The sequence below is a fragment of the Arvicanthis niloticus genome, chromosome 22 (assembly GCF_011762505.2).
Source record: "Arvicanthis niloticus isolate mArvNil1 chromosome 22, mArvNil1.pat.X, whole genome shotgun sequence".
Lineage (NCBI taxonomy): Eukaryota > Metazoa > Chordata > Mammalia > Rodentia > Muridae > Arvicanthis > Arvicanthis niloticus.
In genome coordinates, this window is record NC_133429.1 from 12,920,206 (window position 1) to 12,947,656 (window position 27,451).

At 38.7% G+C, this 27,451-nt stretch overlaps 1 protein-coding gene across 4 annotated transcripts in view; it reads right to left on the reverse strand.

Annotated features, from left to right (window-relative positions):
* Window positions 1–27,451, reverse strand: part of Ano4 (anoctamin 4) — a 367,952-nt gene that overhangs the window by 146,797 nt on the left and 193,704 nt on the right. For 3 of the 4 annotated variants that reach the window (XM_076919930.1, XM_076919933.1, XM_076919931.1), the window contains one exon: window positions 10,306–10,410. The exons of the other annotated variant lie outside the window; for it this stretch is intronic. In XM_076919930.1, coding sequence (XP_076776045.1) covers window positions 10,306–10,410 — 105 coding nt within the window. The remainder of the gene's footprint in view (window positions 1–10,305; window positions 10,411–27,451) is intronic. 4 annotated transcript variants of the gene reach the window in all.

Below are 27,451 nucleotides of genomic sequence, written 5' to 3' on the forward strand. Positions count from 1 at the left end.
AATGCAAATAACGAGTAGTTAAAAAAAGAAAGAACAGAATCTGGCTCAGAGAAAAAAAAAGACACTGTATGTAGCCAGGGTGTCCGGGTTTTAAACGATAGCCAAGCTTTATGCAATTCATTTGTCATTTCAAGTCTTCCTCTTGTAAAACAGATGGGTAGAAAACAGGGATGAAGATAACATTCATGGCTCACTGAGGCAGGCTCAGTCATCATCTGCCTACGAGGCTGACTACATTTCTTGACCCTGTGAATATGTTCCTTTACATCAATAAAGGCTGCCAGGTGTGTTTATATTAAGCATAGTAAATGGAGGACATTTTTCCTGGATTACATGGAATCCCATGGCAGTCAGGATGAGAGAGAGGAAGTGGAAAATGCTTTGCTACTGGTTTTGAAGACAGAAGCCAGGACCATGGACCACAGGAAGCAGGTGGCCCCTGGACGACAGAAACACTAACAATGCAGCCTCTAACAGGAGTGAAGATACTGCCACCTTGATTTCCAGTCTGACTTCTACATAGTCCGGATCACAGATGTGTTATTTGTAGATACCAAGCATGTGGCAATTAGCATGCCAATGCCGACAAATGTAATCACCACTGGTATTTAGACCACAGAGACTACAAAGAAGAAAACACCATAGTCTTTCTTTCCACAGAGCCAGGCTCAAAGAGAGGAGCTGAAGGAGCTTGGAGTTTTGAACATGCAATATGTGCAGTCTTTCAGAGACAGATTGTCTGGCCGCCCAGGTAGAGAAGCTCCCCCTTTTGTAAGCAAATTCTTCTCACTATTCATTTCTTCCCCAGCTCCAAACACAGCCTGTAATTACCTTCTTTATTCATGTTTATGTATGCATTAGTAATTTACCTTATCAGAATTCATGTTCCAACCCTGCTGGTATTGACAGATCTGACTGAGAACCTGACACAGAGTCAGTCCTTAAGACTGTTAAGTGGTTCTTGTTAAAGGACGTGATGGGGACTGTTAGGTGGTGTGGGCTGTGGCCTCGAGACATATGAGGAAATCCCTCCTCTAATGTCGTCGTGCCTAGGACCCCACTCATGACTTTAACTTCACAGCTTCAAGTAGACAGTGATTAAATAGCAGGTAGTTACCAATTAGGTTTTAGCAACGACAAAATGTCGTTTTAACAAAGTCAGAGGCCTGCTGGCTATTTCAGACACTTGGTGGTTGGGTGAATTTGTGCTTCTGTTTGCTAGCTAGTATCAAGGGATGGAAATCACTTTAGACTTCTTATCGTTCTTTGTATATTGGAGGTCTGTGTTTTAAAGGCTTGTTCTCTAAGCTTGTCCTGTGAGGAAGTTACAGAAGCTTTAATATGCTGGACCCAGCAGGGGGTCTTCTAGTTACTGGGAGCTTTTTCCTCTGTTTTTAAAATTCTAGCCAAGAGTCCAGAGAGGCCTTACTTTGCCAGTTAGTCCCTATTAGGATATACTGCCTTAGCACAAGGCCAAAAGCAATAGGGCCAGCCAACCGTGTATTGAAGTCTTCAAATCCGTGAGCCCAGACAAAACTTTTCTGTCTGTAAGTTGATTGCCTTGTGTATTTTGGTCACAGTCACAGAATGCTAATGTGGCAAGGGGGCACTGAGAAGTGGAGCTGTCACGATGACTGCTCTCTGACAGTGTGGCCAAGCTTTTGGAACTGGTGGGTAGAAGGAACGTGCGAGCATTTGAAGAAGGCTAGGAAAAGCCTGGAATGCTGCAATCAGTTTAGTGTGGGATTCTGACAGGGACTTTAAAAGATTAGAATGTTAAAGGAAATTCTAGAAACCAAGAGGATGAGTTTTCCAATGTATATGAAGACTCTGTGGGAATCAGAGTACAGACCACCATTGTTTCTTCATAAACAATTTGCATGAATTATGCCCGTACTGTGACTGTGTAGGGGCCTGAGCTTAAAAGTTTATGAGCCAAGTACAAATGTGTGGTTTGGTAGTGGCAGATAAACGACTAAAGTGCCTATTTAACATTTCAAAGCAGACCTGGATGCCAGCTTCTTGTAATCCCTCAGTCCATACCTGTTACAAAGCCTTCCTAGCTGGCAAACCCTGCCTCTCTACTCCCGACCCCCTTAACTTATCCGGCCCAGTCCCTGGGCAGCCCTTCTGCCAGTGGCCCTTTGTTATCAAATTCAACAGTTTTGGTTACCTGCCTCTTTTGTCTACTCTTTGTCCCTCCTGGCTGCTGCACTGGAACACCGGATCCCCCCCCCCTCCTCTCTCCCCTCTTCCTTTTCCTCACCCCTCCTCTGTATTTTCCCAGATGGTCCTGCCTCTGGCTATGCTTTCCCACACATTTGTGCTAAGCTTTCTCTTCCCATCACACATAGAAGCAGTCATTTTTCTTTTCTCTTTAATTTTCCTTTTTTTTTTTTTTTTTTTTTTCCATTCAAGTATCACTTGCTGATTTTAGCCAAATTTACAGTGAGAATTGGGAGCAAAATGAAAATGGAGTAAAAATATTTGGAAAACCTAGGGTTTGTCTAGAAAAGCACAGGCAGCCTGAGAAAAGGTGCAGCTAAAACGGATGCTGTTGCTAAAGACTTTTAGGACTGCCAAGAAGATGCTAAGAGTATTGCACCTGGATGATAGGAAAGACGAGTGGAGGCAATTTCAGACACTGGCTTCTGATACAGTGGCCGAGAAGATTAAATAGGACTATGGGCATGTTGCTAGGATAGTGACCCGGAGAGGCAAGAAATGTAGGTTGATCACTGGAGACTCTCAGACATTTAGGTCAGCATTTTATCAGTACAAAAAGGCAAAAATGGGCACAAACAAAATAGAGAGGTTGCTTCGAGGAATTGACTGGCATGGTGCATTAGTTTGTCTCTTCTTGTTACAATCAAATATGTGGCAAAAATCGATTTGGGGAAAGAAAGACTTGTTTTAGACGACCACCCATGGGGAGGGGAGCACAAGGCCATGGCCCCAGTCTCCATGTGAGGTTTATGACTGGTCACACTGTCAGGACAGACAAGAGGCAATGAGAGGTTAATGGTGTTCTGTGTCCTCTTCTTGTTTAGTCTGAGCCACTGACCAAGGGATGACTGCATTCACATTGGGATGAGTCCTTCTCTGGAGATGCAGTCACAGACACACTCAGTGATGGATGGGACCTGCCTGCGGCTCACTCAGGAGTCATCTCTGTTGGAAATACAGGACAAGGGGTTGGCATGCTCTTCCATTCCAGGTCTTGGAGTGAATGTCCAATGAAGATCAGGGGAGTACTGTAGTATTAGGGTGTGGCAATCCCACTCTAACATTAAGGCTCCAACTCTTTACCTCTGATAGAGACAGCTAATGAGGAATGGAGGGAAGCCCCTCACCCTCTCTGTTGATGCTCACAGGAATTAGTGGCTGGAAATCACTATGGGAATGCTGCTGTGCTCAGAAAAGTTGGTATGCTGTAGAAATCCAATTTTTGGAAAATAGGGACTATTTTAATTTAGTCATCATTAACACTTGCCAAATGTTCCATAGCTCCAGCAAATATTAAAATCCTTCTCAGAGTATGTGCAACTAAGCATATCATCAATAGAACACTGTGGCCACCAGGTACACGCTCCAGAGACAAAGAGGTTGGGGGGGGGGTCCACAGTATATTATCCTGCTCCTGATGTCTTAACTACAGAACAGGTTTTAGGAGCAAAGATCAATATTCTTATTTGCAAAGTTACGTTATCTCCCTACGGAGAAAAATAACCTTAAGTTACAAAGTTAACAATTTTTTAAAAAATCTATATTTTTGGATGAGTATTTTAAGTCCCTACTATGCTCAGACACCTCACTATGCTAGGGATTGGTGCTGAGGCACTGAATGACATGGGCATGCATCCTTTCCCTTAGAGAACTCACTGTCTACCTCCAGTGGGAGCCAGGTTTCTCTATCCATGGCCTGAACTTTACAGACACAATGTTTATTCACATAAGATCATGCAAGAATGGATTTCATCAACTCCCTTAAATGTTTTTCTCAAATAGAAAATATTTGATGATTATCTACACAGTAGAATTCTGTTATTAGGCTCATTAAGTGTGGAAGAGAGCCAAAATGCTCTGGGGAATCAATTAAAAACAAGAGGGAGGGTGCGGGCGACAATTAAACGTGATCCAAGTTGAGGATCGGCACCACAGCCAAACTGAGTAAGAGCTGTGTGAACAGACAGCCGGGAGAGTGAGAGAGAGTGCATTCAGTCCCTTTGGGGAGCAAGGGAAACACTGAGCTGATTCTCTATTACAAATATTAGGTACGCAGCTCAAAACCACAGCTTAGAGGCAGAACATCAGAGACTCACGTACAACTGAGCAAAACGTAAAGGGCCTCAAGTTGCCTGGGAGAAACACCAGCTAGAGGATCTGAGTCAAACATCCCACTCAGCACAAAAAGAAAAAAAATTCTTTTTACAAGATTTATTTATTATGTATACAGCATTCTGTCTGCACATGAATGTCCACACACCAGAAGAGGGCAACAGATTTCATTACAGATGGTGATGAGCCACCATGTGCATGCTGGGACTTGAACTCAGGACCTCTGGAAGAGCAGCCAGTGCTCCTAACCTTTGAGCCATCTCTCTAGTCTCACAAAAAAAAAATTTTAATTGGTTGCTTCTTTCTGTCCCAACCCAGGATAGGGACAGAGAAGAGAAATCAGAGGTCCAGGGATATCTTGGTCTTCTCATTGGGTAGACCAAGTTGTCCATTTACCATGACAAATCTATTGATTCCACTTGTCAAATATTTACAATTATTTCAATCACTTCTCTCGGGAAATTTATCTAGGGCTGTTGGGCGTTTGTGATTACTAATTCTCTAAGGAAAAAGAGATTGCAAACATATTGCGAGGATAATAATCAGATTAACTAATTAAGAGTTATGAGCCGTGTGTTTGTTGGACCGTCATTTAGTGTTAGGTAGTAGAGGCTCAAGAATGAGGAGGCATTCGAGGAAAGCCTTTATTCACACTTCCAGGTAAAAGGGTGGCATTAGGAGACAGAATTATAAAGGCAATAAAGAAAAACAGTAAATGTATTTGAGGAATAATCTAAAAGGAAGTAGGGGGGCTTAAAAAAATCAAAGAACTTGGTTCACTTCTCTTTAACTTCCCCAATGCATCAGGATAACCTCATGTTTCCATGGCAGGGAAGGAGTACTTTAATCTTAGTACTTTGCGTTGGAGACAAAACAGGGTGAAATTATAGGTCACAGAGGAAGACGTGAGAGGCCTCTGGCAGCGCAATCCCGATGTCTACGTTTGTTCTGCAGAGTGCCAGTTCACTAGGCTATTTTTGTTATAAATTGCAGATTATTACATCTGAAACACCGAATTCTAAAAGCATTGCACAACCTCAAAGCACCACTAGGGAGCATAAAAATAAAAGACACTTCTAGAAGCAATTCAGCATATAACAAAGAAAAAAGATGGTTTATGGTTCAATTCTAACACCAAGCTGTTTATAATAAATCTATTTTTATGTCCACACCATGTCTTCTCTCCTGTGGAAACCAAACTGACACGGGAGCTAGCAAATAGGAGATGCTCAATATTCATACCAAAGATTTAAAAACCAGCTAATTGTTAGACTATATCAATAGTTATATATGCTCTCTGAGAATTTTATATGTGTTTTACATATTCATACCCTATTTCCTCCCAGATCTACCCTCCTTCCCATCCACTTAATTTGTGTCTTCATTTATCTTTTTTAACTGACTTAAGTCCAATTCATGCTGCCCATAAACTCTTGGATGTGAGCCTTCCACTGGAGCATGGAGTTGCTATTCCAGAGGCTGCAATCTTAAAGAAAACTGAATCTTCCTCTCGTCTTATGCTGACCACCCCTTTCCATGCTGGAAAAGTTATTTTTCTCATTCTAGTTATCTTAGTGATGTTGTTTTAAAATATCAGCTTTTTAGAATTATGGATTAAGAATCTTCTGCAGGAAGTGGAAGAACACAGAGAGGCAAGGAGACTACAGTTTAATGAAACTGTCTCCTTTCCTACCCACTGCACTGGAAGCTATGTTCTATCTGCTTAAGACTGATGGAGAGTTAGCCGGAAGTTAACCTTTCCCCTCTGATTCTTCTATGTAAATGTTAAGCCCTTGGAAGCTCTTGCATTTAGAGAGAAACCTGTAGCATCTTTAGGTGACAGGAAAATCTGCTGGAACAGGAATTCAAAGGATCTATCTGGCATCTCAGGAAGAGGGTGTGGATCTTCCGGAACTGGAGTTAGGGACACTTGTGATCCACCATGTGGGTGCTGGCAACTACACTCAGGTCTTCTGCAACACTTGCAGGTGCTCTTAATTGCAGAGCCATTTCTCCAGCACCATGCCAGGATCTTATTTTGAACTTTACAAAACACTCACAGATTTGTGTTCTCCTATTTGATTCATAGGAGATATTCATAAAGAGATAATCACTTAAAACTAGCAAACACCTATCAGCATTAGACAAACACATCTTTAATTCAGGTCTACTAATGACCAATTATTGTAAAAGAAAAAAAAAACTTTCTTATGAACCATTACTTCATTTTGATGCAAGTTAATTCAGTCCTAAAAACACATCGATTTGGTTCATCTCCAGAATTTACATGGAGCCAAATTTTGTCCATGGAAACTTTTTATTTTTAATTCTTTGAGAACTGCACAGTCTAGCATCCTTTATAGCAAATGAAATAATTATATAATTTTATAACTCTGCATGAAAAGACATTTTTTTGTTCCTTGTCTATTAATTTGATTTATCATCCTCCTAGAGAAAGTTTTTCTTTTTTATTTCTGAATACGAAGGACTGACCATCCAGAACAAATAACTGGTCCTCGTATATTCTTAATTAAAACAATTTCTTTCAAATGTAGCTTAATCTTCATCTCGATATGTTTAAATCTGGAACAGAGCACATTCATGGAGAGATGCAATGAAGGCCACAGCTGACTCTAGTCTAATCTGGCCTCCAACGTCTGTCCGAGTTCTTGGTTAATTTTCCCGTTTTTGAGAACCCCATATAAAACACTAAACCATTCATCATCTTACAATGGTGGGGAAGGACTCTACAAAAGATGAGGGATATTCATAAGAAATTTAGCCTGGTGAGTCCAGAAGTACAGCACTTGCTGGGTATTTGCAAAGTCCCATGACCTTCACCAGACACACACAACCACACTCATGTATGCACACACACTCACTCGCATGCACAGAAATTGGTACAGAGATGTAATGTCTCTAATTCAAAAGTAGAAAAAAAACCCTGCAGTTGCTTTTCCTAAAATGGTCTGCAAATGTGAACCCTTCAAGGTCAGCATCAGGAGACAGCATCATGTAGAATTCGCTCTGTTAACGAAACGAGCAACATCACCCGCTCAGTGCTTAATCCGTAATTGAGCAAATGTGTTGATCAAATATGATTCTGAGTGACAGCTACTGAAGACAAAAAATGCAAAAAGAGCCTTCTCACTGATAAACATTATATGTAGACACTTCTGGGATGTGGCCTTTCATCAGTGACTCCAATCAGTGGTTTCAGTTTTGGCTTAGTGGTTCAACATGTAGTTCTTACTTCTTGCATTTGAGCATAGGAACAATAATTGTTTTTTAAAATGACTTTTCATTGTTTATAATTAATCTAAACCTAAAGCATTTTAAATATTTTTAAAATAGCATAATACTGTAAACATACAGAATTCTCCAAAGAGCCCAGTATCTTTTTTGTATGTGTTTAAATTTTTTAATTGGATATTTTATTTACATTTCCTCCCTTCTTCTCCCTCCTGCCCTCCCCCTCTCATTCTATGTTCTCTTCCTACTTCGTTCTGTTCTCTCCCAACTCCAGCTGAAAATTTACGTTGCTTCTTCTTATTAGTGGAATATGGTTTAAACACTTTATATGTGGTACACAAGGGCCTTCTTGACTAGCTTTTTAAAGAGTGTTTCTTACCATTCTCTGTGGATGCATCTAGATGGTGTTCTACATCTATTCCCTAAGAGCCATGACTTTGCTTATATTGGACCACCTATGTGGATATTCTTCCTTATAATATCCTCCTAGAAAATTCTTACTTATTCTTTAAGGTATCTAAGAAATGGTCCTTCTATGAACTTATTTTCTGTTTTCTTTACACACCTTGTCATTCATTCTGATTCCATTGGCAGTTCTTTAGATGCCATGATTTCTGCTGTGAAATACATAAACAGAAAGGCCAACATAAATTTAGTAAAAGTCCTATTCTGGATGAAGAGAATGGGAAGAAAGGAAGACTTACTTAAAGTCAAAAAATATAAGGAGAACCAAGTACAACAAATAGAAAGAAATCTGCATAGTTCTATGTTATAGTAAGTCAGCAAAAACAAAGAGACAAAGATGTAAGAAACAGCCTGAGGGAAAAGACACAAAATCCAGACTTTCTGATAGTAATGACAGAGAGCAGAAGACATAGGTTTGAATCTTCCATGTCCTGAAGGAAATGAGAATTAGCTCAGAGTTCCAAATTGGCTAGACAAAACTTTGGAAAAATACTTGAAACTCTACACTATACCACCTTCTGAAATATCAAAGAATATGCTTGTTTTAGAAAAAGAAATAACTTGAATCTAGAAGAAATGATCAAGATGAAAGAATAAATGTCACAATATTATGTATTATATATCTTGTATTGTGTATATTAATATATATTAATTATATATTATGCAATCTGTATTATATATTATTATATTATTTATTATTGTATATATGTGTGTTTGTATTTTACTTTTAAAAGATCATTCTAGAAGGAACTCACTCCTCTAGGGCTGTCACTGATAAAACACATTCTTCATTTGTTTTTATTGGATATTTTATTTACATTTCAGATGCCATCTCCTTTCCCAAATTCCCCTCCCTAGAAAACCCCTATCCCATGCCCCCTTTTCCTTTTTGCTTTTATACAATTTTTTAAAAATGTTAATCAAAGGCTTTATAAGTTTGGTAATGCTCAATCAGAAGTGTAACCCAATACCCAACCTAGATATATCAACTATCTTTGACTGGTGGAGACACGTGAACATCTGCCTCCATGTCCCCCCTCTCTTTCTCTCTCTCATCATGTAGTTTCTCCTCTCCTTCTTCTCCTCCTCTCCTTACTCCTTCTCTTCCTCTCAGTACTCCTCCCACCTTAGCTCCTCCTACATATCACCCTTCTTGTTAAAATAAAACTTTTCTCTCAAAAATACAATTAGAGCATAATTATACCAATTTGTATCAGTGAGGTACAAGATAGTCCTAATACCCAGTCCATCATTTTGTTGACTAACCAGAACATCTGTCATCTCTTCTAACTAAAACACTTAGTTCTGAACCTGGCTTTTTTCTTGGCTTTAGAATGAATGTCAGCTGAAAACCATCCACTCAAATCTTTTCTCTCAAAATAAATAGCCAGGATTAGCTATGATACTATATGTTTTCAACCCCATCAGAAATCCAGAATGACTGAGTTAACTAAAATTATGGGAAGCACAAAGCATAGCTTCTAAAACTTAGCCAATTTATAGAGACCTCTGAACACCTGGACAGTCCCTATACTACAAAATGTTGGAACATCTGGTCTTCAGCCTTCTGGCCCAGGATCATCTGACTGACCTTAGTGATGCAAAATTACTAAGGGCTGATTACTCTGTCTAGGCATTCTTTAACTTTATTAACTGATTTGGGACGGTTAACCTATGAGTTAAGGGCCTATAGCAAATTCATGGTTTGGAGTTTATTGCTAGGGTGTTTTCTATATTTTATTTAGAAATAGCTGAGAGGAGTTAACAGACAACAATCCAGATTACCTTACATGGATAGTTGGTTTTCAAAACGTTAGAAATCCACAGAATTGACGTTACAAACATTTCTGTATTAATGTTCATTTTTATTAGAGACCTGTCTGCTCCTGACAGCTTTCTGTCTTGGATTCTAAGAAGAAATTGAGCAACTTTGGAGTTACTCCAGTTGTGGTGAGACAGCCACTAGGCAAGAATTGCCTCTTTCCAACTACAGACAAATTACTGTCCAGAAAAGGACACACTTGCAGAATAGTCGACTGATCCCAATATCTTATGGTTGAGACTCACAAGCTAATGCCACTTACTAGTCTCTTTGTGTCTCAAAATTATTTTGCACAATATCTTTTTTTATGACATGGATTGATTATTCTTTTGAGTTTTGAAGTGTCTAAGCTGTCATTTTTTTTTTACCCTTTCCCAATATTATAACACTTTTTCTTCTTGTGAATTTAAAATTCGAGTGAAACTTACTTTCTTGTATTGCATTAAGAATCTCTGAAAAGTCCACATCGCTCTTTGGGCCGTCGGGCAGTATTTGCATATCCAGCTGATGGCTTTGCAAATCCAGTCCACTTTCTAGAGAAATAAAAGATATCCATGGAGTTTGCACTGCTTATAGGAGGGCCCCACATTAGGGCCCCAGGAAGAAGGGACATCAGCATCTAAAGTGAACAGCTGGTTGGCTTGCTATTGATCCCACCTCTCAGACCACTGCCTTAGAAGGAAAAAAAAGGATGCAATCTCATCACTCTTTGTTCATCAACACTGTTCCCCCTGAAAAAAATAAACTGACTTTAAATAATAGAACATGCTTCATAGTGTTTACTGGCATTTTTCCTCACTGAAAAAAAAACCTTAGCTTCCATTCAAGGAAATTTAAAATTATTCTTCTATTCTTTATGCAGATAAAATGTGGCATTTCACAAAACACTCTGTGATGCTTTTCTTCTGGAAGGATTTGCTTTTTTTTCTTAATATGACAGGAAACAGTGTATCAATATTTTCCTTCTCACAATGAGATTTCTCTGCTGCAACATTTATTCCAATTGTGGCAGGATCCCTCAATCATCGTTACAAAATAATTAAGCCTCTTACAGGACCTTTGTGTGATCTGAGTATGTGCTAATGAAAGGTTTATCTCTGCTACTCCACACTCCCACAAAACACTTAGGCCAAAGAAAATGAGACCAAGAAGTAGTTTATCATTAACAATGCTTCTTTTAAAATATAGTACTCTTCTCTCATATAATACATCTCTCTCATAAATACCTACCACATCTTTCCCTCCCCCCATTCTTCCCAGTCCTCCTTACACCCTCCCTCTCTCCCAGAGCCACTCTTCCCCTTGTCTCCCCCAAGAAAAGAGCAGGCTTCCCAGTGACATCAACCAAACATGGCAGAAGATACAATAAGACTAGGCACAAACCCTCACATCAAAATTGGGCGAGGAAACCCACTAGGAGGAAAGAGGTCCCAAGAGCAGGCAAAAGAGTCTGAGAAATCCCTACTTCCATTGCCAGGAGTCCCACAAAAACACCAAGCCAACAACCATAACCTGTATGCAGAGTTCCTAGCACATACCATATATTCAGAGGATCTAGTACAAACCCATGAAGGCTGTGTGATGGCCATTTCAGTCTCTGTGAGCCCTGTTTAATTGATCCTGAAGGCTGTGCTCTCCCTGTGTCCTTGATTCTTTGGTCTCTTACACTTCCTCTTCCCCTTCTGCTAGTTTCCCCTGAGCTTTGAGGGGAGGGACCCAATGGACCCAATGGCGTGGAGAGATGACTCAGCCTTTAAAGTCTAGGCTCACAGCCAAACGATACTTCTTAATGAGAATACATCTGATTTTCAGAATCTACATGTATAAAATACACAGGTAATAAATGAATAAAATGGGCATGCCATAGCATGCACTATGTGTGTGTGTTAAAGAAACAATCTTTATATATCTATAGATAGGTAGATGATAAATGATAGATAGATAGATGATAGATAGATAGTCTCACAAATTTTCAGTTACAATCCCAAAACTCTATAATAGGTCATAGCTACTGCCTTACATGAATACTTACGAGTTACTTAATACAGCAGAGAGTGGCCCTTAGGGAGGAGGTAACACCACATGCTGTGGCCTCAGCTCATAGAACAGTGCCTCATGCAGAGCCTGCCCTCAGCAAATGGGAGGTGGATGAATGAGTGAAGCCATGCAGTGATTATGAGAGAGAGGAGTTAAAGCAAAACTAAAATCAGCATGGAAATTCTGGTTAGCTCACACCAACCCTTTCCAGTTCTTAGTCTCCTCATCTGTAAAAGATGGTTGATGAATACAGCCTCGTAATATAGCACAAGGAGTAAAGGAACTAATGTATGGAAAGCTCTTAGCTGCCACAGTCAATACTTAGCAAAGGGGGCCATTTGTGTTACCATCCACAGTAATTTATTACAGCAACTCTGTTGTCCTCCAAAGCATTGCTACATATTAAAGAGCAGGGACCCTACGTGTACATCCCAATAACTGTCAGGAACTGCTGATTAGTGCTACAGACACTTCAATGAACTTCCCAGATCCATGCGAACAATTGGTTTGTTGCAAAGTCTCAAGTTACCCATGGGATAGCTTCTCTGGACAAATAACCATTTTATTGTGCTATCCCACAATGAAAACAACACATTTATCTTTTCCCTCCATGGTCAGAGCAAAGTTCTCATGCTTTCAGTCTCTGCTTTGTTCTATTTGTGGACAAACACCTCCCATTGGAGACAGCAAAACAACAAATCAGTACTATCTGTTTGCCACGGAGACCAGCAAGAATGCAGGTATAGATAAATTACCCCAAGTATAATAAAAAGAATATGCGTTAATATGACTAAGTAGGAAAGGGATAAAACATTTCAACAAGTACAGAACTTATCTACAAAAAGTTAAATCATTAAATTATGGTCTATGCATTTTTGCTTCTACAATAAACATACAACATATTTAAAGATGCTGAAAATTTTTGGACTGTCCGGTGAAAGGTGAAAATTATTTCAACTTTAGAATTCAAGACGGACAAGACAGCAAATATTAAATTACAGATACTATTCAATTGGAAAATTGAATAACAACTTCAAAAAAATATGAACAAAAGGGCTCCAAACTGCTGTCTTCATGGTACAACTTAAAGATTGTAGTTGGAAGCCCTGAGACATAGGCTTCTTTCCTCTTGTTCTCTAGAACACATATGGTGTAAAATGCTAACGTGAACTTTCAACAGCACACCATTCATTCCACTCCCAAAGGTCGAAGACTTTCCTTGTTAGAGAGAGAGACCAGAGCATGAGAATGCCTTCCAAGGAATATTTGAAAGTGACTATCTCCAGTTTTAGCATAAACTGCCTGACTGACAACCAATAACTTTAATATATAAAATGCACTATGTTATCTCTGTACTTGCTTATTTATTTACTTACTTATATAGTTTCAATGTGATTACTACAATGTTAAACCTCTGAGACCCTCATCACAGTCACAAGCACCTTTAACTTGAGACCGAAATAATACAGCATTTAATTATCCATAAGGCAAGATGTGAAGAAAGGACAGATTAAACCAAGCGTTTTTCAAATTATTATTTTATACATATGAGTTTTTCTGCTTGCATGTTTGTGAACTACATGTGTGCCTGGCACCAGAGGAGGCCAGAAGAGAGCAGTGGATCCCTTGGAACAGCAGTTACAGGGGATGAAAGCTGATATTCGAATACTGGGAATGCAATCAACTCCTCTGTCAGAGCCACAAGTGCTCTTAACTGATGAGCCATCTCTCCAGCTCCTCACATGAAATATTTTTTAAATTATAATAAACATTCAACCAAATACAGTACCGTGGAGACTAAACTAGTTAAAGAGATAAACTAAAAACATTTCTCAAAAGTATGAAAAAAAAACCCTCAACATTTTTTTAACAAACTAAAAGTCCATGAAGTCTGTAAGATCTCCAAGTTTGGCTTTTATTCTTCACGTGCTTGATGGATAGGAGTGATTATATATCAACTCTTCATTATGGTTCTTCTGCCTGAGTGAAGCTGAACACAGAGCCAACAAAAGCAACTTTGTAATAGCATTTACATCTAATAAATGCTCTCCATCTGGGCAAACAACATGTCAAAAATTCACTTCAGATTTGGATCTAGCTTGGCTATTAGTTGAATTCTTATATACAAGAACAACAAAAACTGAGCTTCAAACATGACTTTCTTAGTTGGTGAACAGTCAATGGAATGGCTTTCCCAGCTCATACCTGTCTAAAGACAGCCCTTTTTACAGAGAATGTCCCATCACTTTCTGTGTTTCAGAAAGAGTTTTTGTTGTTGCTATTCCTGATGTATAGTGAACATAGTGTTTCCTCCTATTGAGCACATGAAGCTATTGATTCTTTATATTTTCTCTAATGTATATTTTCCATAAAAATCAAGTCTATAGCACAGAATGAAGAATGCAGAGAATACAAGGAATGCTATTTCTTCTCTTCATCTAGAGTTGTTCCATCACAGTTAGCATCCTCAATGGGGCTGGAATGCACTGCAGCCTCAGAGCACACTGGGTCCAACCTTTACCTTCTTTATCTCCTGTGATACCCAGATCAAGGCACTGACTACAGCCGTTGCTCAGTTGAGGCCTGCAGTGAGAGTTTTGGTTTCTTTAAAAAAAAACTCAGATATGCTACATGAATATGTTTTTGTTTTAATCCCAGGTGTGGGATAAGCGGCTGCTTCACAACAGGTGACTATGATTTGCTTCGCGCACTAGCACGGGAGTGATTTTTGCCAACTGCAAATAGGTTAATTCTGGGAACTCTGGAAAGGGTATAAATGGGAGAGACTGAGAGGGCCTGTGGCTGCTGCTGCTCTTTCTGCTGCTATGTTTGTTATTGTTCGCTATTGCTGGAATGCTGGATATTCTGACAATAAAGACTGGACTTGTTCCAAGAACCCTAATGCCACTAATCAGCAAAAGTACCCTATAGAGGTTTATTCCCCCCAACTTTTCTCCTCTAACCTTCTTTCTCTCCTACCTTGTGTTGGCAGGGGGAAGAAATTAGTGTGGGAAGGGGGGTAGAGGTATAAGAACTGAATAAAATAGCTAAAATACACCAATGAGGCCTTTTAACTGCAATTTTGTCCAGTGCTCCAGTTTCCCTACCTAATACCAAAATGTAAAAAAAAAAAAAAAAGTACTATAAGGAAGCCTGCTACTTAAAAGATAAAAGGTATCTTGATAGGCTATATATACATGCCTATTAAAAACATAAAAAAGCATTTGTCTTCACTTTATATATAAAATCTTTCTTTTATTCATATATTTTTCATTCATATTTATAATAATTCATATACATGGAATTATATGTATACACATACATGGAATTGGGAGGTATAGATATGAACATACTTCACTATATATATATGTATATATAATGAAATGTGTATATATGATGTATATATTACACATATATTTTATAATATAAAATGTACTATACATATAATGTGTATAGTGCATAAACACACATATATATTATCAAGTATGTTCATATCTATACCCCCAATTCCCTACATAAACTCTGCTCATACACTTTAACACAACCCTCCCTGAACTTTACATACTATCTATCTATCTATCTATCTATCTATCTATCTATCTATCTGCAAACACAGTAGGAATAACTAGTACTGCTCATGTGTGCATGGGTCTGGAACCATTCACTGCCTTGTGGTATACATACCAGTGGCCTCAATAAAGAACAATTCCCCCTTTCTTAGCTACTATCTACAGTCAATCGCTCCTCAGTAAGGGGTGGGCCTGAAGATCACCTGCCCCACATATGCCAGGATTTGGAATAGTTTGATTTTGTGCAGTAACCACAAATGCTATGAGATCATGGGTGTAATAGCTATATTGTATCCAGAAGACAGCATCCTTCCCTATTCTTCCAGCCTCCTGCCTTCTGAATCTTGGTGGTAGCTTCAATATTGATTGATGCTTCCATACGGCTTTCCCATAGTTCCTTAGTTTTGGTTAACCTGTGCATTATTTTCATCTCTCCTACCCCACATCATCCATCCCTGCCTAATCCTTTAATATTTTCTTTTCATGTGTGTTCTATTATTCTTTAACTTATATACTTTCAAGTTGAGTTGTGAGATAGTAGGCTTCATATGACTTTCATATAACCTTCAGCCTCTGGTTCCTCCTATATCCCCAGTACCTTCTATGCTTAAGACCCATGCCCCCCTTGGCATTACACTTCACTACTGTCCTCTCCCATTTACCATGTCCTGTGCTCTTCTCCCACCAAATGTCTTATTCTTCTTCCCTGGTTTCCACTTGTATTCTAAGTTAACTACAGGAAACAAAAGATTTAAATTAAGATCTGTATATGAGAGAGAATAGATGACATTTGTCTTCCTTGGCCTGAGTTACCTCATTCAGTCTAATTCCTTCCGATGTCATCAATTTACTGAACAATTCCATGAGTTTACTTTTCTCTGCAGCTGAGCAAAATTCCATTGTGTATATAGGCCATGTGTTTCTAATCTGTTCATCTGTTGATGGACATGTACTTTAGTCCATTTTTAGCTATTTTGAATACTGGAGCAGTGAACACAGATATCTAAGTTTCTCTATAGTAGAATATACAGTTCTGTGAGTATATGCCAAGGACTGGCATATCTGGGTCACATGCCAATTCCATTTCCAGTTTGTAAGAAACTTCCAAACTCATTTTCAAAGTGAAGTGAGCATATTGGTGTATTCTTTGACCAGTAGATTATAAGTGTTTTCCTCCTAACATGTACATGACAGTATTTGTTTAATTTAGTTTCTGATGATAGCTGTTCTGACTGGGGTGAGGTAGAATCTTTTTTTAAGCATAATATTACTTGCCATCTCATTCTTTTAAACATTATGTTTCTTATAGTGTTTCTCAATTCAACTTTCTTTTTTAAAATAAGGTATAAAGGGTATTTTAAAAAGTGTTACACTGTGCATTTTAATTTATGGCTTGTACTAGGGGTCTAATACTACTTGGGTTTGTATTATAAGTGTAAGTTTTAGACTGACAAGTGATAGAACAATAATTCTATTTCAAATGCATGTACACACATATATCCTTAAATAAAGCCTGCTCAGTTTGTATGTTTTTTCATTAATTTTTACACACACAAATATACACATATACTTCTAAATATATAAATTTTAGCAATATCATTATAATATTAGTAAAGATTAAATATAAATCTTCAAAATTACACTGGCTTACCAAGCAGCAGACTCTTAGAAGAATCACCTCAAAAAATGTCTAGTTAGTTATTAATTTAAAAATGATACTGTGAAATGTTTTCCTAAAGTTTGCATACATTTCAAATTTACTTTTTATTATTAAGATTATAATGTTCTCCTTCCTTTCCCCTCCAAACTTTTCCATATACTCCTTCTTGCTTTCTTTCAAATTCAGTCTCTTTTTTCATTGTTTTATTTTTATGCATGCACGCACACACACACACACACACACAAACACATATACACACATTCCTAAATACACAAATGCAATGTTCTCAGTTTGTATTTTCTTTATTAATTGTTGTTATACACACACACACACACGTACACACACACACATACACACACTCACACTCCTAAATGTGCTCAGTTTGTATAATGTTATTTGTTTATATGCTTTCATGGCTAGCCATTATTATCACATAATAATTAATAGTCTTCCCATATACCTAACAATAAGCAAACTGAAAAAGAAACTAGGGAACCAATCCCATTCATAGTAACCACACACACACACACACACACACACACACACACACACACACACACAATCCCCAAATAAACAGATACCCAACCCTCATCAAGGAAATTTCTCTTTGCATATGACAGTTTCAGATGACCCCAACCAATGAAATGGAGAGTTGGGAAGCCCAGTTTTTGATGGACACACCAACAATACAACTCTTACACCTCAGGTTCAGGGAACACTGAAAAAGGGGGGTTGAAAAGATTGTAAGCCTCAGAGGATCAAGAGCTTTTCTGTGAGATAGTGTCTCCTAGGACAGTTAGATTTACATCCATAATGTCTCACCAGCATGGCTACCTAAACATAAGCTAACCAAGGACACTGGATGGGGAAAGCCCATGAGGTCTCAACCCTGAAAAAGAACTACAGGCAACTAAGGAAGGCTGAGAGCCTGAGGATTTTGAGGTAAGTTTAATTTGCGTTTTCCTGATGCCCAAGGATGCTGGGCACTTTGTAAAATGCTTCCTAACCATCTGCATCTATTCTTTTGAGAATTTGCTCTTCAGTTCCATAGCCTTGTTTTAACTAAGCTGTTTATTTTCTTAATGTTTGGGGTTTTTGAGTTCTTTCTGTCTTCTAGACACCCATTTTCTGTCAGGTGAATAGCTAGCAAAGACTTTTCTCCCAATCTGTGGGCCACCTATTTGCTTACTAGTTTTCTCCATTGTATATAGGTGCTTTGTAAATTCATGAGACCACATTTGTCCAATGTTGGTCTTATTTTCTATGCTACCAAGTCATTCTGAAAGCCTTTACCTGGGCCTATTAGCTGAAGTATACACCCTACTTTTTTTTCTAGCAATTTCAGGGTACCAGGTCTTATGCTGGAGTCTTGATCCACTTGGATTTGAGTCTTGTGCATGAGGAGAAACCAGGATCTAGTATTTCTCATGTTGAAATCCATTTTTTTCAATACCATTTTTCAAGGATGCTGGTTTTTTTTTCAATGTATATTTTTGGCACTTTTCTCAGAAATTGAGTAACTCTAGTGCTTAGACTTATATGTGGGTCCTCAGTTCTACCCCAATGACCTATGTGTCTGGTTTTTGTTTCTGTTTTTTGCCAGTATCATGCTGTTTTTATTACTATGGATCTGTAGCATAGTTTAGAAACAGGTGTGGTGGTACTTTAGTAGCCTTTATTAAATCTAAATTTCATCAAGTAATTACAGTTTCAAAGTGTCAAAAAGCGTATATTGAAAACCAGCAGCCGCTTTTTCTGCAGTCTCAGTCTTCTTACCATAAAATAACAATTCATGAGTTTCTATTGGGTATTTCCATATATACATGCACATATGTGTGTATGTACATATGTATATACCCCATTGTTAACTTTTTTCTTTTTGAAATTGGTAAAATATTTATAAATAATTTCATAATAAAGTAAAATCACAAAGATTAAAGTCTGACCATTTATAAGAACAGCTAGGGTTTCTATCTCCCTTCAAGCAGCAGATTAATGTATAACATTTCCATATATAGTTTTAATTGATTCTCCTCCAACCTCCTGACCCTCATCTCTGTGTCCTCAATCCTGCTTAAACCCTTTCATACCTGAAAGTCCCCTTTTAATGACATACTACATATATTCTATGTATAAGCCTCTTTCTCTTGACACCTCTCTTTTTACTCTCATAGACTCCTCTCTAGCTTCCACTCACTCTCACATAAATAGAAAACTGAAAAAGTTAAAAGCTAAGGTATGCGTATGAAAGAGAGCATGTGGTACTTTTCTTTATAGCCTGGGTTATCTCACTTAGTACATTCTCCAGTACATTGGTTTTCTTTAAAGTGCCATAATTTTATTTTTATATGTAGCTGAATGAGGTTCCATTGTGTATATGTCCCATATATTCACTCCTTTTATCTGCTGATATTTATCTGGGATGATCCCATTTCCTTGCCATTGTGGATAAAAAACAGTAACATGGGCAGGCTAGTTTCCTTGTGGTAAGCTATAGCGTTCTTTTGGGTATATGCCTAGGAGTAGTATAGCTTGATTATGTGGTAGGTCTATTGTTTGTTTTGTTTTGAGAAACAGCCAAATGAATTCCCATATTTGCTCCACTAGTTTATAATTCCACCACTGAATGAGAGTCCAGCTTCCCTTATCCCTGTCAGCATCCCTTCTCCGTTGTTTTCTTGATAAAAGACATTCTAACATTTTTGTTTCTCCTTGTCTGTCTTGTTACAGTTTATCACTATCTATGCCTGGTTAGACAGAACTCACTATATACATCAAGCTGGCCTTAAGTTTGTACCAATTGTCTCACTTCTGCTTCCTGAATACTGTAATTCTAGGCATGCAGATCTTCTGCTATAGGAAAACAAAGGAAAAATACCTCATGATATAAGCATATGGTTTTTGTAAGATATCTTTATAGACACAAAAAAAACAGCAATAGTTTATAAATGGAGTTGCATGACATGAAGAGGATGGAAAAAGCAGTCACTCAGAGTGAAACAGCAGACCACAGAACAGCTTTGCAAGTTATGTATCTGGGCAGGAGACTAGTATTCAAATATATACAGAATCCAAACAATCAACAAACAAGTAGGTGTTTCCATTAATCGATGGGGAAATGAATTGAACAGACAATTCTCAAAAAAAAAAAAAAAGAGATACAAATGGCCAGCCAATAAAGTGAACACTGAAAGAAAACATTGGATGTTCTTAGCCTCAGGACAGAAACTAATAGTAACGTTGAGAGTCCATTCCCTCTTCCCATCCCTAGCCAGACTTCTTTGCCGGCTTTTAGGAGCCTTTTCCTCCTCCTGGGTTGCCTTGTCCTGCCTTGATATGAGGATTTGTGCCTGGTCTTATTGCATCTTCTTAAGATGTGTTTGCTCGATATCACTGAGAGGCATTCTCTATTCTGAAGAGAAACTGAGTGAGTCTGGGGGAGAGAGGAAGTGGGGGATACCTAGGGGAGGGGAGGGAGGAGAGGCTGCGGTCAGAATGTATTGTATGAGAGAAGAATTTAAAAGAGAGAGACAGATAACAAACAACACTGGCTAGAACATGGAAATTGGGACTCTCCACACCATTGGAAGAGATATAAATCAGTGCAGTACTATGGAAACTACTCCAGACATTTATCAAAACACTAAAAACAGAACTACTACCATAGGATCTATCTGTGCGACTTCTTGATACGTACCTAGAGGAATGCTAGCGTGTGGAGATAAAGAGACACTTGTGTGTCCATGTTTAAAGCTACCCCATTCCTAATGACCTAGCTATATAAACAGCTTAGTTGCCGTCTGTAGATGAATAGATAAAGTGTAGCATATGCGCACAACATGATGTCATCAAATGACATCATTTATGGAAAAATCGCTGAGACAGTCTAAGTGAAACAATCCCAATCGGAGTCAGAAAACAAATATCACATTGTTTTCTCTTGTATGCAGAGTCTAGATTTAAAAATATGCAAAAGATATAAGAGTAAAAAAGAGAGATATTTGATATAGAAAGAGACACCTCTGGGAAGTATGGGAACAGAATAACGAGAGTAACAAGCAGATGAAGACAATAAAGGTACATGACAGGTAAGAGGTCCTTACAAAACTGCCATTTTGCACAATAAGTGCATGCTAATAATAAAATAAAATAATTTCTTCTCTCATAAAGGGGAAAGTACTACAATTTGCTCATGATGTACTCACTCTACAGTAGAAGATTTACTTTTCTAATTATGTTTAATTTAAGATATTGCTAAAAGCTTTTTATGACATAATAGCCCTTAATCAAACAGAAAGAATAGCTCATATTAAAAGTGCAATAAAGTCTTACAAATCAAATCCTACCTTCTCAGTGTAACACAAATGATAAGGAATATGTAAAGTGAGGAAAATGAGAAGAACAAATGGTATTTTCTGTGGTGATTGCTACCTAAAAAATAATCCAGGATCTGGATTGTTCTCTCATCCTTTATGCAATCTAAAGATAAAATTGGTAGCTGATGTCAAGAAGTATGTTCAACAGAAATCCCCAAGGACATTTTTTCCTTCATAGAATAGGTGAGTGGTGATGTTTCAAAATTTAAACAGTATTGAAGATAAGTCCTTACATGGAATGGTTTTAAATATAATAGAGAGCAAAGATGCCATATTTTAATTTGAGGATCTGAGCCCTCAGGGGTGAGTTATGTATTCTTATAACAGTATAAAGTTGGAGGAGAGCAGCACAGAGAATAGCAAATAGGAATTCTGTCCTCTTACCTGGTCCTTAGATCAGCCAGACTTCAGGGGGAAATCTTGGAAGAAGGAAGAAAGGGAATGATTTAAAATGTTCTGGAGGCTCTGGAATCAGAAACTAGACACATGTGTAGGAATATGCCGCTGGTACTGTAAGAACCTTCCATCCTCCTGATTCTTCAACTCATTTTTAGCTCTCACCAAAATTGTTTAGTATGCCACAATCTGGAATGCATTCATGATGGGGCATGTGTCCCAAGTGCTGTAGTAAGCATGCCCAAGCCATGGTCTTCTATAGTATTAGCATTATATAACTATAAATATGGTGACATCCTAAGTCCATTAGTGGAAATAATCAGTTGTGTCACCCACATGAATCACTGTGATGCTAAAGCTATTCCATCAACTGATCAACACTGAGTAGACCTTACAATCAAAACAGGCTTGGGACATATTGGGGAACTGTATTTGGCTAATAAGGAGAAAGTTCTCTTGGATATAAATGGAACTAATCATATGAGGGCTTCAGCCTAATGGGTGACCTTCAAAAACTGCTTTGATCTTTCCCAGGATTAGCAAGCTAGTTATCCTCTAGGTTATATCTTTATACAGAAAAGCTATAAACATCAAGAAATGCTTGTGAGTCACAAAGAAAGTTCTCTTTGGTGTTCTATAGTCTCCTGGATAGTGAGGTTTGGTGCTAATGGCAAAAGTGAGAAATTCAAGATTTGGAGAGGTACAGAATAGAAATCATGATTTCTCTCCTATTCCCCCCCCCCCATACCTGATTTCATTCTCCCTATTTCTCTTCCCCTCTCCTCTCCCACCCAGGTCCCTCCCTTCCTCTGCTTCCTGTGATTAGGAATCTGTCTAAGAGGGATCGAAGAATTCATACTTGGGCAGCAGTGAGGGGCTGTGGATGGGGAGAACCTCTAGAAAGTTCCAGACATCAGGAATGTGAGGGCCTCCCAGAACCCAAAGGGGATATGACTTTAGCTGAAATACCCAACAGTGGGGAGATAGAACCTGAAGAGACCACCTTCGGTAGATAGACATGCCCCAGTTAATGAATGGGGCAGCCTGCTCATTTCAAAAATTTTGACCCAGAATTATTCCTGTCTAAAGGAAATACAGGGACAAAAATAAAGCAGAGACTAAATAAAAGGCCATCCAGAGACTGCCCCAACTTAGGATCCATCCCATGAGGAGGCACCAAACCCTGGCACTATTACTGATGCCATGTTGTGCTTGTAGACAGAAGCCTGGCATGGCTGTCCTCTGAGAGGCTCTACCAGCACCTGACTGAGACAGATGTGGATACTTACAGCCAGCCATTGGACTGAGGTAGGGGACCCCTATGGAAGAGTTAGGGGAAGGATTGAAGGAGCTGAAGGGGATTGCAACCCCATAGGAAGAACAACACTATCAACTAACCAGACTCCTCAGAGCTCCCAGCTACTAAGGCACTAACCAACATGGGATAGTCCATGGTCTTTGCTGCATATGTAGCAGAGGACTGCCTCCCTCATCTGGCCTCAGTGGGAGGGGAGGTGCTTGGTCCTATGAAGGCTTGATGCTCCAGAGAAGGAGGATGCTAAAAGGGTGAGATGGGAGTGGATGGGTGGGTAGGGGAGCACCCTCTTAGAGGCAAAGGGAAGGGGGAGTCAGGTGGGGGGCAGCTCATGGAGGGGAGGACAAGGAAGGGTGACATCATTTGAAATGTAAATAAATTCAGTAATTAATAAAAAATAGAAAGCGTGAGAGTCTCAGCATTACTAACATGTTGACTCTTCCAGTGTGAAAGACAACTGTTGATATTTAGTAAGGGGTAGTGTGGGAAGAACCTGTCACTCACACAGCATGCTTCATAAGAGCCAGGACTTGCCACCTTGCAGACCAGCTGCTCAGTTCTTAATTGAGCACAATAAGACTTTTCCATCACATGTCTGCTTACTATAGTTAAGGGTGTAGGCTTTTAATTTTCATCTCTACTTGATTGAGTCATAGGATACCCAGTTAGGTATTTACATCTCTCCAAACTTAAAGCCCATGGAAGTAGCCATGGGCAGAAGAAACAATTTCGTATTCCATAAACATGGGTGTGCTCATTTGCTTCTCACTGTGGCTGACTTCTCTTAGCCTTTCTTCACTTACTTTGAATGCACAAAGATTATTTAGAAAATTCCGATTGTATCCTATAGGTCAAAGTGGACAATGGAAAATTTTGCAAGTGGAAAAGAAGTGCAAGTAAGGGAAGAATTCGGTGCGAAATTTTAGGAAACACAATTTTATTTCTCAACAACTGAGAGCTAGAAGCAAGGATGCCAGTGCCCACGCTTACCAAAGCACCACAAAGATTACTCTCCTAAGTACTCCATTACTTTCAAACTCACATCATACATCTACAAAATCTACTTATGGAGGAAGAGCTTCAGATGAGGGATAATTATGTTATTACCAACCCACAGCACTAGCTGCTTTGAAAGGCATCATATCCACCTTCAGTGCAAAGAAAATAGAATCTAACCCAGAGTAGCTCTGCATCTTTTCTTCCATACAACTTAAAGCCACGTGGACCTTCTCTCCCCACCAAAGATCCATCCATCCGTGAGAAAAATGATTGGATGGTCTTGCCCAAGTTTCAGATCTGTTAAAGGAGATTTCCTTAGGTTCAGAAACAAGCCGGACTTCTCGAGGAATATCAGTTTTCAGGAAAGAAGGATAAGAAAACACAATTTCACACTAAAATTATTCTCATCTAGAAAAAAAAAAAAAACCTGAAGATGACAGGATGGGGAAAAAGACACATACACACGTAAGAAATTAAGATGTAAGGTTCCGGTTGGGTTTATCAGTGATTACATTCTCACTTTTAGACAAGTTATTTTATTTTCCAAATTATAGCCAAGTGTGTAAACCCAACCCTTAGGGATGCTGTGGAAACTCGCTGGAAATTTGCAGAACATTATCCCAACATATGGTTGTGGTATCACAATAATGACCATTCTAAGGATTAGCCGAGCCTTTACCTTTTCCTTCCTAGATAGAAATGTACCTTAAAAGGTATTTACTGGATTTGGTTTTGGGGACCAGGTTAATATTTGGAAATGATTCATTGAAATGTAGGAACACATGAGTATGTTTTATGTCCCAGTCAGAGGATGGTAGGATTAAAAACAAGAGTCCAGTGTGAAAAAGAACACAAGAGAGAAGCTACAAAGTACAGTGACACTTATGTGGGAATAAACAGTGAGACGCCATTAAAGAGACTACTATGTGCTCAACAGAATCCACCTGGTCCTATCTAACCCCTGCTTGGGTTTCTTATATTGAAAATTGAACTATTTCAGGTTTATGTCTAAAACTTACTTTCCAGAAATGCTACAACCAAGTCATTTGAATGAACAAATTGGGTTTCTTTACCACTTCTTGCCTGTATGTTACCTTTCCTTGTGCCCTAGTTTTACCAGGCACAGAATAAGGATAAATGAATATCGATACAAGGGAAATTAAATGAGATATTAAAAGCACATAACAGTTCTTGAGGTAGACGTTATATAGATTACTTAATAAATCATAGTTGTAATGATATTATTATTAAAATGTACATTTAATACTGGTGTATTTAGAGTGTGAGGATTTCTAGCTTATTGGAAACAAACAAACAAACAAAAATCCCAAAGCTTCTCTCCTGTGAAATCAATACATTCCAGTATCAAACACCGTCTGCGTGTAATGTGAAATCATTATGCCTAGGTGGGAAATAACTACTTAGGTTTTAAAAAGCGAGATAAAAGACAAGAGCTTAAAATCACTTGGGAAAGTAACAAATCATTAACAGTAAAGTGTCATTTCACAGACTCAAAAGGAGAACAAAGGACATTGTCTGTGACTAATGACACTTCTCTGTGATGGTGGGCCTAACATATCATGAAATAGATAGAAGAAATCTTTTAGTAAGTTAGTAAGCTCTTTTTTGCATGGTAGAGTCATTAGGCTAAGAAAAGTTGATCTACCTACTCTGCTTTACAAGTTCAGACTCAAAGAACTGAAATCAATGCCTTTTTCCATTCTCCTGTTACCTCTCAAATCATAACCCCAATCCCAGAACTGTTTTTAATCTCAGTACTTTGACTAATGCCTACAAGAGAAGAAAAATAATATCCATCAATTATTAGTGGCTGAAGGATAAAGTCAAACGAAATTGATTATTCAAAAGTCAAAAGAAAGAAAGAAAAAAGAACCATAAAGGTGACAGAGAACAGCTCTTTTGTCGGTACAACATGATGAGAACTCAGCCTGTGGATTGGCTTCCATCTTAGCTAGGATGCCACTTTACAGTGGAGTGATTGAGCATGACACGATTCTAGGAGATGTGCATCACAGACTTCTGAATTTTGTTTTGAAAATAGAGACAAAGACCATCTTCACACTGAGCACTTGTGGCATCATGTTGGACATTTTACATGAATTGATTTATTTAATTGCAACACACACACACATACACACACACACACACACACACACACACACACACACACACACACACAAACTACAAGAGACAGCCAAGTAGTATACGAAAGCACTAGATGCCCATCTAAACTTGACATGAAAATAAGCAGTACGGTTTTGTTTTAAGTATAGCCTATGCCACACTCAAGCTCCAAAAGTTGATGAGAGACCTCAATAAAGAGTTCAAATAGTTCATTTCTGGATTTCTTTCCCCCCACCGACCCCCCCCCCCCAGACGTGGGAGGAGGCGGGCAGGAGCAAGCTGGATTCAAACACGCACAGAGAGAGAAAGCGGAGGGACCCGCGCCCTCTGGGGCTGCGCCACCGCCGGTTCACTTCTGGATTTCTTTTTTAAGGCTAAGTCTCTAGTTTTCCATCTGTCTTTCAAATTTATTTTCATTGGTTAATAACTAGTTCTTGTTGTCAATATCAAAGAGCCCCAAAACTTGTCCCTTGCACATAACTGTGAGTCAAACGATGTTTTGTACAGTCTGTACCGCTTTAGTTCCAAAGAAAGGTGTAAACTTGTCAGCATACAGTAGGCATTCTGAAATGTTTGTAATATCAAAGGTAGGATAACCACACAAAGTGTTCAGGCTACAGCATAAAATGTCTCTAGAAGTATTTTGCCCCTTCTTTTTTCACACTTCATGACCAGTCTGAGTGGGCTTTTAGGGTCCACTTTGGAAATTGACATCACTAGCTGTGTAAAAAGCAGCTAGATGACTTAATAAGGTCTCAGGATGACTAAGATGTCCGTGTGCTTCTAAGATCAATGACTCACTAGATAGAAGAATCTCAGTGTGAGAGCTCTTCTGCAGTTTCCCAGTAGGATCTATGATACATTGATGAAGGTACACTAAAAATAAAGAGGACCCAACTGAAGTTACATGTCACCTTGCCAGAACAACGTGAGTTTTAAAGGTAGATTCCATGTTAAATTTTGCTTAGTAGAAAAATCCCAACTCATTTGGTACCAAAGGATTTGTTTTATTTATATTTTCAAGAGTCCATATATGCAGGCTTTAAGAACCTATGATCGAGCCGGGCGGTGGTGGCG